General features: G+C 50.7%; 1 protein-coding gene across 1 annotated transcript in view; it reads right to left on the bottom strand.

Moving 5' to 3' along the window:
* The window catches only part of ARHGAP8 (Rho GTPase activating protein 8), a 51,201-nt gene that overhangs the window by 14,464 nt on the left and 25,791 nt on the right, over positions 1-10,946 (bottom strand). The window contains exon 4 of the mRNA XM_019651680.1: positions 8,278-8,388. Within this exon, the coding sequence (XP_019507225.1) occupies positions 8,278-8,388 (111 nt within the window). The remainder of the gene's footprint in view (positions 1-8,277; positions 8,389-10,946) is intronic.

Below are 10,946 nucleotides of genomic sequence, written 5' to 3'. Positions count from 1 at the left end.
CCAATCTTAGAATCTTTTAATTGGAAAGTTTATGCCACTTATATTTAACGGAATTTCAATGTGGCTAGGTTTAAACCTACCATCTTGCTAATTGTTCTTTGTTCCTCTTCTTTTCTTGACTTTGTTTTGCAGATTAATCGAATATATTTTAGGATTCCATTTTATCCCCATTAATATATCAGACGTGTCTCTTTATTTGTGGTGGGCCTATCTTTACAATACATATATTTAATGCAGTATGGTCTACTTCAAATAATACATACTGCTTTACTTATACTCGTAGTGTAAGCACCTCACAACAGTATGCTTCCACTCCAACCCCATCCCCTATAACAGTTGTCACTGTTATATTAATACATGGTACAGTACTCCAGAGTATTATATAAATCCCACGCTACTTTATTATTTTGGTTTCAACAATTTACTTTCAAAGCTATTCTTAAAATAAGAAAATAAATTTATTTTCTATTTACTCGTATATTCACCATTTCTGGCACTCTTCAGTCCTTTGTGAGGATCCAAATTTCCATTGGGCATTATTTTTCTTCTGTCTGATGAAATTCTCGTAATATTTCTTATAGTGTAGGTCTGCTGGGAATATATTCTCTCAGCTTTTGTTTATCTCAAAAAGTTTTGATTTTGCATTCATTTTTGAAAGATTTTTGTTGGGTGTATAATCTCAGGTTGACAATTTTTTTTCCCTTAAAAAGATGAGAACTTTTGAAACTTAAGAAAGATTGCTCCATCGCCAGCTGGTTTGCATCTTTCCAATCAGAAATCTGCTGTTGCTCTTATCTTTGCGCCTCTGTATGTCCCTTTTGTCCTCTGTTTGCTTTTAGGCTTTCTCTATTTCATTGGTTTTAAGCAATTTGATTACAATGTTCCTTGGTGGTAGTTTTCTTCACATTTCTTACACTTGTGGTTCACTGAGTTCCTTGGATCAAATTTGGAAGAATTGAGGCCATGATTTCTTTAAATATTTGTCTGCATTCTCCTTCTTTCTGGGACTCCAATTATACACATACTAGACTGTAATATTCACATTGTGCCACAGGCTAGTCTTTGTTTTTCTTTGTGCTTCCTTTTGGATCATTTTTATGGCTATGTCTTCAAATTCACTAATCTTCTTTCATGATGCCTAATCTTCTGTTAATCCCATCCAGCGTGTTTTTCATATTAGAAATTATATTTTTCATCTCTAGAATTTCCACTTGGTTTCTTCTTAAGATCTTCATCATGTTTGTGTTTTCTCGCACCTTCTTGAACATATGGATCATATCTGTAGTAAGAGGCTTAACGTGCTTGTCTGCAAATTCCATCATCTCTGTCACTTCTAGATGTGATGATTCATTTTATGTGTCCCCCTGACTGGATCACGGGGGCCCAACTATTTGGTTCAATGGTATTCTGGGTGTGTCTATGAGATGGACACTGGGAGAGGCCAGGTGACCAGCTCAAGGTCCCACAACCTGTGAGGCGGCAGCCCTGGAGGCAAGGCTGGCCTTGAATCACATCTATGTTCTTTCTGCAGAGACGCATCAGGTGGACATGGTTTACCAGTGCTGCTTTTCATTTTATTCAAGATTAACAGAGGACTCAAACATTGGTCCACATGAGCAATGATGGTTCATACGTCATCAACAGCAACGACAGGTCTTGGCAGGTCCTGATCGCGATAGAAAGTTGGGTTTCTTGGTGATTTCTCTTCTGCTGAAGTGTACGGCTGGGGCACCAAACAATAATCCAACTGGCAAAGGGCCCTGAGGACTGTCACCGCCTCTGTGGGCTGTGCTGCTATAGGAATGAGGGCCAGACCCTCCCTACCCTTCTCCAACTTGGCTCCCCATGTGTCCCCTCTGAGGAAGGAGGTGGCCTGGGTCCCAGGCAGTGCCCAGGCGGTCTTCTCTCTGTGTCTCTGGGGTGGGAGGAACGCGATGGATGGTTTCTTTTCTCTCAGGATGCTCCAAAGCTGTGGACTGTTTTCCTCCTCTGGTCCTTTGGGACCCAGACAGACCCATGCCAGTCCTGGCCCTGCCCTGAGCTGGGTGACCCTCAGCCTACCTCTTAGCCTCCCCAGACTCAGTTTCCCCATCTGGAAATCAGGAATGCTGGCAACCTCCCTGCAGGGAGCTGCAAATATGAAACAGTAAAGGGTGTGAAAGGCTTTGTTAAGCTGTAAGTCAAAGGTACTGATAATTAAAATCATTGGAATGCTAGGGGCTGGGTGACCTCTCAGGACAAACACAGGTAGCCCATTTCCCAGGTGAAGAAACGGGCCCAGCACACTGCAGTGACTTGCCCAGGGTCACACAGCTAGAGAGCATGGGTCTGTTGATTCCAAAGCCTGAGCTGGTTACTGTCCCTGAGACGGGTCCCAGCTGAGACCTAATGAACCATCTGGATGGACCCTGATGAGCTGTGATCACTGTGGCTGCTAAGAGGCCCCTTTTGGCTATAGCTTAGCTGACACTTTGTGTTTTAAAAGCAGGCTTCCAGAGCAGGAAGGGGCCTGTGAGAGCATGAGAAACTGAGCTTCCGGAAGGGGAGGGTTTGCCCAAAGTCGCAGGGCTCCCAGCCAAGATGCTTCCGTCTCTGGGCATTTAAGGAGCATTGACATCCAGCCTGCGCCTCGAAGCAAAGCACAGAGCGGGGGCCCTGATATTAAATTACGGCTCTCGAGAGAGCAGAAACCACAATTTGGAGCTCTCCTCGCCTTCCATCCTCCCCCTTACTTGCTGGCTCAGAGAACGGCTTGCTCCAGGGACTGACGGAGTCCGCACAGAGAATGAAAATTGCTCCAGGGGACTCTGGATAAAAAGCGCATGTGCTCAAGGCAGCAGTGGCACATCCTCTCACACCAGGTCCCTCTGTGCATCTCCGGGTGTGCAGGCCAGGGCCAGGTCTCTGCAAAGATGCATGGACTGTGTGAAACCTACACCCTGAACTAAAGTTCCAAGGTGCACGCGGGCTGGTGGGCTCTCGGAGACAGAGTGCAATTCACAGGTTGGCACAGCACACTCTGGGCCAGCCATCCGTCCCCCGGAAGGGCACTGGGACTCCCGGCACATAATTCTTGCTTGTACCCCCTTCCTTTGGGAGACACGCTTTGAGTCATTCAGGTCATGTTCTTTCCCTGGAATGCACAGAAAGGAGAGGCTTCTGGCTTTTTAAAAGCAGTAGGAACAGGAAGGAAGGAAGGGTAACCTGAAATTACAGTGATAACACGAGCGTGGAGCAGGCCCGCCTCGCTGGGCACGTGGGCTGTTCCCAGCCCTCTGAGACGGTCACTGGCCTCACGTCCCCTCTGAAGTCCTGAAATGGGACAGACGGCTGCAGCTCACATCACTGACCTGCGGAGGTCTCAGTCACAAAGTCAGCGGGGCGGGCCTGGGCGCCGACAGAACTGGGCAGTGCACGTAAACATCAGAGGAAGCACCGTGTTGTGACAACCTACTATGCGCTGGGCACCCTACTGAGCCCACTGGCTTCGTCATGGTGCTCCCTGCTTTTATAGAAGACAACACTGAGACTTAGAGAGGCTAATTGTTTTATCTGAAGTCACGCAGCCTAGGGGTCAAACAAATCAAACCTGACTTTCCAGCCCTTGTACCTGCAACAGTCCACAGGCTTATATTCTGAAGGGGGTGGGGTCTGGTGCCCAGTGTGGGTGCTGGGAGGTGGCAACAGGCCCAGGAATGCTACGACGCACTTCTGCACGGCTGGCACTCTTTGCGAAGCAAATGAGGAATAAGAAACAGTTTGTATCATCAGCTAGACCAGTCCCAAAAACTCTAACAGAGTGGGGGGGTCCTGGCAAGTCGGGCTGGCACATGACTTAGAACCAGAGCCTAAGAAGGTCTATCCCCCACCGGCGGGGGCATTCCCAAATAGCATCTTATGCTGTCTGTACAGCCACCTGGTGCAGGAAACCAAAGATGAATGTACCGTGAGCACACAGGGAAAGGCAAGAGACAGCAGACACCCATCGCCTCTTCCTTTGCAAAAGCGGGCCCTGGCTCCGCTGAAACCTTCCACTCTGGGAGAGAAGCAGAGGCCAGAGGGCCACGTGGTTCTGCTCACTAATCAACAGAGCATCCCTGAATCCATCACCATCAGGTCATTAACAAAAAAGTGCAACGTGAATACCCCGAAAACCACAAAGCATCTCTCAGAGAAATTTAGAAGGTCCAAATAAACGGAAAGACAGCCCGTGTTCATGGATTCAAAGATGTAATATTGTGAAGATGGCAACACCCCCAAATCAATCTACAGAGACAGCACAGTCCCTATTGAAATCCCAGCTGCCTTTTGCAGAAACTGACTAGCTGATTCTAAAAATTAATATGGAAATTCAGGGGACCCAGAATAGCCAGAACCATCTTGAAAAAGAAGAACAAAGTTGGAAGACTCCCACTTCCGATTTCAAAACGTACTGAAAGCTTTAGTTATCAAGATAGTAGGGCGCTGGCATATACATCAATGGACTAGAATCAAGAGCCCAGAAATAAAGCCTCACATTTATGGTCAATTAGTTTTTCACAAGGGCGCCAAGGCAATTCAATGGGAGGAAAACTAGTCTTTTCGAAAATTGGTCCCTGTTTGTATAGAGGCATCAGGGAAGGCTTCCTGGAGGAGGGGGCATATGAAGGAGAAATGAGAGCAGGGGAAGCACTGGGCGCCAGGAGCTGGTTCTCGTTGTCTGCACACCCTGTTGTTAACCCCCGGCCCTGGAGGCTGAGGAGGGCCGGGTTTCGACTCCAGTTATGGAGAAAGAAACTGAGGTTGCTAGTGTGACTTCCCAGAACTGGGGTGTGAGCTGCTTCTCCTCCCGCTACCCTCAGAAGGCCCCTCCCTCTCCCCTAGGCCACGGCTGCCCAATAGGACTGCACTAAAGATGTTTCCATTTTCCCACTTCAGGGATGGCAAGCCAGCGAAGACCTCTTGAATCTCTGACTTCCCCCGAATATATTAACTTAATTAGCTTATTCTAAGGTGATAGCTTTCTGTTGTGTGCTTTGGAACTTAACTCGGCAAATTAACATTTGCGAACAGGATTTGGTTATGAATTTTAATGACTTTCATTCATTCACAGTCTAAGCAAATTACATACGTGGTGCTTTATTTAATATGTTTATTGCCATTTTATTATAGTCATTCGCAATGAAACGGCATAAAATATTAATTTAAAGAGGCAATCGCATGGATTCTCTCTCAAAGTGGCACGCACAGAATGTTTTCAAAGGCTGTGCAATGAGCCTCACCATTCCCTAACGATATAATGAACTGATTTTTACAGTGACAACTGGTCCTGGAATAGGAACGACCCACAGCCTGTATAAGGGACACTTCTAATATCTGCCTTCAATCTGCTCGCTGATGGCTCTGGAGTTCAAATGCTATATTGACACATTCTGAAAGGAACCTGCTCAGAACACAGGGCCACCAGGGCCCCTGGCGAATGTCACAGAGCCGAGAGGACCACGCAAATTCCTAACAATTTCCCCCGTACTGTACCCGGGTGGATAGCTTTAGGACTCTATGAATTGGGTGTGGTTTCGGTTTTTCAGTTTTAAAGTTTCATTAGACAATAAGGAGACAGAAGTAATTGTGAAGAACAAAGCAGCCAATCCGAAAGGCATTGCTGCAGTTGTCAGGCTAAGTGATTGATGATGGAAAGGCCAGTGGCCTCGGCCACAGCCACCAAGGACCCCTGTGCCTCAGCTCACATCAAGACCAGCAGGCCCTTCGGACGGGCCAAAGCATAGAGGCCGACAACAGGAACAGGGAAAAGGGTCGGTCACAGATGGCTTGAAAATCCCAGGCCTGCTGGCGGGGCCTCCATGGGACCCTGCTCTGAGATCTGAGTTCTCACCAGCGCCCCCAGAGGAGCCCAAGGTCACTGCAGGTGCGTTCCCCACCCTGTCTTCCTGGGGGCCATTGGGGCGGTGGGGGTCACACCAGCACATGTTTACAGTGTTTAAAAAAGGAAAAGGAAGTGCCATTGGGTGAACTTTTGCTCCAGATGTGTTTAGGGAACCACCCGATTTGAACACACACTGTATTCATTAAGTCCTTACAAAATGGCCGTTTAAGGGAACACCGCTGTGTGTGTGTGGGGGTGTGTGGGGGGAACCCAATGGCCTAGAGCTGCGCTTGCTTTTAAACCAAGTTAGAAAGTCAGCACCTAAACTGCACCAGCCACATTTCTAATGCTCAGTAGCGACATGGGCAGTGCAGACCACGCGTTGCACTGCAGAAAGTTCTGGAAAGCACAGTCTATCTTAGCTGCTGTGACACACTCAGGGAGCCCACTCCCCCCTCCTCACCTGCATGCCAGACCCCATCCCTTCTCAGCTCCATCTCCTGGTCCCCCTTCGGCCCAGCTATCCTCCGGGCCCTGGAGGCAGATTCGCCTGGTTCTGGGAACAGGGTTTTTGGCACAGCTCTGTCCCCTACAACCACACAACCACCCACGTCTCACTGCCCCATGTTAGCTTCCTATAGCTAATTACCATTAGTATAGTAATAGTTCACGTAGTTCAAAACAACACTAGTTCATTATTTCACACATCTGGAGGGGTCAGAAGTGTAAAATGGGCTATGTTCTTCCTGGGGGCCCCAGGGGAGAATCCGTTCCTTGCCTTTTCCAGCTTCTGGAGGTACCTGCATTCCTGGGCTCGTGGCCTCACAATACCCAGCCTCTACTTCCTGCTTCCATCCTCACAGCTCCCCTTTGACTCTGACTCTCCTGCCCCCCTTTGTAAAAACCCTGTGATGACACTGGGCCCACCCAGACAATCCAGGATAACTCCCCATCCCAAGGTCCTTAACCTAGTCACACCCGCAAAGTCCCTTTTGTCATGTAAGGTGACATATTCGCAGGTCCAGGGATCAGGACATGGATGTCCTTGGGGGTCATTATTCTGCCCAGCACACCCTCCTCCCTGTCCTCCTCCACTCTAGGCCAAGAAGAAAGACTGGGGTCCCCAGGGCCATGTCTGCCTCCCCGGTAGCCCCAGGGCCCGCGAGAGAGGACAATGAGGAGGGACAAGGGACAAGTACGAGGTGGCAGGTAGGTGTCCACCCACCCCGTGGCCCAGACGCCACCCAGAGCCTTCGCATTTCTCAGCCTTTCAAGGTGTTTCAAGGTCTAGCACGGAACTTAAAGGCTCTCAAATTTTTATGTAAGAAAACAAATCGCGTGTAAGTTTCCGACAAGAAATGAGTAATTTACATGGAACTGAGCAAACTGCTCTCCCGGATCCAACACCACTCTCTCGGTTCTGTTTCTCCTGTGCATTGTGTACATGAGACCCACTGCCCCACGTGGCTGTAGGATAAAATGTCTCCTTTGTCTTCCGTCATTCCAGGTGCCTTGGTACCTGGCCTACTGCCAGAAGGGGGGATAGGCTGAGGGGGACTAGCTGAGGACTCCCCAGGGCAGCCTGCTTGGATTGGTGCTGCGATAGACCAGGGCCCTGCATGCAGTCTAGGGCATTCATGAAGGCTTCCTGGAGGAGGTGTCACTGAGGTGAGTCTTAAAAGAGTCGAGCTGGTCTGGCTGGGTGGCCCAGAATCCTTTACAAGGCCATTAAAGGTTAAAAGATCACATCATCCAACTCATTCATTTCAGAAATAAGGAAACAAGCTGAGAGACAGGAGTGAGTTCAAGGTCATGTCGCTAATGAGGGGTGAGGAGGGACCGGATATGCCAGTGACAACAGTCCCTAAATCACGGCAGCTGGGCCTAACAGAAGCTTCCTTCTCACTTGTGTTCTGTGTCTGGCATGGGTGTCAGCAGGGGGCGCGCTGTGGTCACTCAGGGATGCAGGCTGGCAAGGCTCCATCTCGACCTGGCTTCCGTCACCACAAGAGGCACAGTGCACAGAGGCTCCTAAAGCTCCTCTCCACTGAGACCCACCCACGGCTGCTCCAGTCTCACTGGCCAGAGCAAGGCACACAGCTAACTTCCAAGGTGGCGGGAAGTGTCCCAGCTCTGGCCTGAGGCCAGAACTGCCTGGTGAGCAGCAATGACGAAAGCCGGGGCGAGGACCCCAGGTCCCTTGTCCCCTGCCCACTGCTGGGTCCCCTGCACGCAGGTGCACAGACACACAGCGGCGGGCACTCAGCTTCAGTCACAAGCTCACGCTTCAGTTTTCCCACAGGGTTAAGCCCAGCTACCGGAGGCAAAGGTCTGGGGAAACCGTCCCCACCCACAGAGGCGGCCCACAGTCCCACAGAGGACACAAAAGCAGGCCACGGCCCGGGCTCACTCACTACTGCAGACTGACGCCAAACTGCTGGGTGGGCAGAGGGGGCCGCGGCGGAGGCGTCTTGGCGGGAGGGAGCGGCCTGCCCTTGTGCAGGTTCCGCAGCTTCTCGTCGTACCTGTGGACACAGCAGAAGCCGGGTTCTCACCTTGTAGGGGAGCAGCGTGGGGTCACGAGGGGCCGCCTCCAGGCGCTGTCTGGGGGCCAAATGCCCATGAACACCTGCGGGATGTTCCTCCTTCTGGGCCCACGTGCCACGACCTTCTCTCTCTCGCTCTCTCTCTCTCTCTCTCTCGCTCTCTCTCTCTCTCTCTCTCTCTCTCTCTCTCACACACACACACACACACACACACACACACACACTTACAGTCCCNACAGAAGCTAAGAATTATGGAGCTGGGAGCAGGGGACAGAGAAGTGGGTGTGTTAAGGTCACTGCCTCTGATGGTTAATTCCAGGTGTCACCTTGACTGGGCTCAGGGGTGCCCAGGTGGCTGGTGAACATGATTTCTGGGAGTGTCTGTGAGGGTGTGATCAGAACCAACTAGTGTTTGAATCGCAGACTGAGTAAAGAAGACAGTCCTCACCAGTGTGGGCGGGCGTCATGCAACCCACCGAGGGCCCGAATAGAGCAAAAGGGTGGAGGAGGGGCGAATGTGCTCTTTGTTTGAGCGGGGACATCCATCTTCTCCTGTCCTCGGACACCTTTGGACATCAGTGCTCCTGGCTCTCAGGCCTTTGGGGTTTGACCAGGGCTTACACCATCGGCTCTCCTGGGTGTCCAGCTGCAGATGGCAGGCCTGGGACTTCTCAGCCTCCATAGTCAGGGGACCAATTCCCACGATACATCTCCTCTCATCTGCATCTGTCTATATCCTATGGGTTCTGTTTCTGTGGAGAGCCCCAACGAACACGCTGCCCACATGAGAAACACACCGAGTGGCCTGATCCCTCAGGTCTAATGGAAGCGATGCCCTATTTCCCTCTGACTACCCACTGGGCACGGGGCGGCTTGTCTTCTAAGTTTGGCAGGTGTCTGTTGCTTTTGTTGACATGTAGCATAACAGTGTTGTCGGTTAATAAAGCAACTATTTCATTTCGGCCTCTGCTCTTTAAAGAGTGGTAGGATGCTGCCTGGTGGCTTCTAGAGCACTTAGGCAATGGTCTGACAGGTATGTCCTTTGCTTTCTCAAACACTGGCAGGTACCTTTGTCCCTACTGTAGCTTTCATTCCATGCGCATAGCCAAGCTGGAGTGAAGCAGCCCCGGTGAGCCCACCCCACGCCACAGGGCCCACAGGAAGGCTGCCACTGTCAGTGTTCCTGGAGACCACCCAGCTGGGACTCACCTGCCACCTGTAGGATGCCGTGTCTGGCCACATCGTAGAAGGGGTGATTCATGCTCAATGCAGGGTCCTGGCCAGCCGTGGGCGCCACCGAGGGTCTCCTCACTGCACCCAGTGTGGCTGCCTCTTCCTCATCTCTCTGTAGTTCTATGGCCGATGATGAGGATTAGAGAAAGTCAGCTGTATTCTCCAGGAAGGAGATGAATGAGGAAGCCTCCTGAGGCTTTTTTATAGGACAGTCACCATGCCTCAGCTGTGCACCCACTATGCACCTGCTCAGTGTGCACCCACTATGTGTCTGCCTCTCCTGTGCACCCACTATACACCCACCTCTGCTGTGTGCTGACTATACTCCCACCTCTGCTGTGTGCTGACTATGCACCCACCTCTGCTGTGTGCTGATTATACACCCACCTCTGCTGTGTACCCACTATGCACCTGCTCAGTGTGCACTCACTATACACCCGCCTCTCCTGTGTATCCACTATATACTCACCTCTCCTGTTCACCCACTATGCACCTACTTCTCCTGTGTACCCACTATGCACCCACCTTTGCTGTACACCCACTATGCACCAATCTCTGCTGTGCACCCACTATGCACCTGCTCAGTGTGCAGCACCATGGAAGGAGAAAAACAAGACCCGAGGGCAGAATGTTGCCCTCTACACTGACAGAAGTGGAAACTGAGGCTGAGAGAAATGGAATGACTTCTCCAAGGTCACACTGCTAACTGGAAGCAGGGTGTGGACTTGAAGTCGATTTTCCAGCTCCAAAGTCTGACTCAGGCCCTTCTTGAAAGACGCTGACCCTAGCAGCTGGCAGGAAGCCATGGCAGGGGGCTGAGGGCAGATACTGGAGTGGCTTGCTATGAGGCAGGAAGAAAGCGCCATTTTCTGAAGTAATTTTTAGTAGGGGCAGTTCCTTCACATAAAACAACTGGAGGTTCTCTCAGAAATGTTTTCAGGTGGGAAAAGAATGGGAACTTCAAACATCAGGTTAGGGTGGACTTCGGGCCTCAGGGGCTCTGGGTTGAATAGTGTCCCTTCAAATTCACGTCTACCTGGAACCTCACTATGTGGCCCCATTTGGAAATGGTGTCCTTAGAGGTGAAATTAGTTATGATGAGGGCATACTGGATGAGGGTGGGCCCTGACTCCAAAGACAGGTGTCTTTATAAGAGGAGATGACACAGGGAAACACCAGGGGAGAGCACACGTGTACCTATTTCAGCCAGCTCCTCCAGGTCCAGCTGGGACATGCTCTGCTGGTGGCCCAGGCACACTGCCTCGACGTCACCTCCTGGGGATCCGGACATGGGGTCCTTTCAA

The sequence above is a fragment of the Hipposideros armiger genome, unplaced genomic scaffold (genome assembly GCF_001890085.2).
Source record: "Hipposideros armiger isolate ML-2016 unplaced genomic scaffold, ASM189008v1 scaffold_164, whole genome shotgun sequence".
Classification (NCBI taxonomy): Eukaryota; Metazoa; Chordata; class Mammalia; order Chiroptera; family Hipposideridae; genus Hipposideros; species Hipposideros armiger.
The sequence above is the reverse complement of the archived record's forward strand: the minus strand, read 5'-3'. Positions and strand labels throughout refer to the sequence as shown.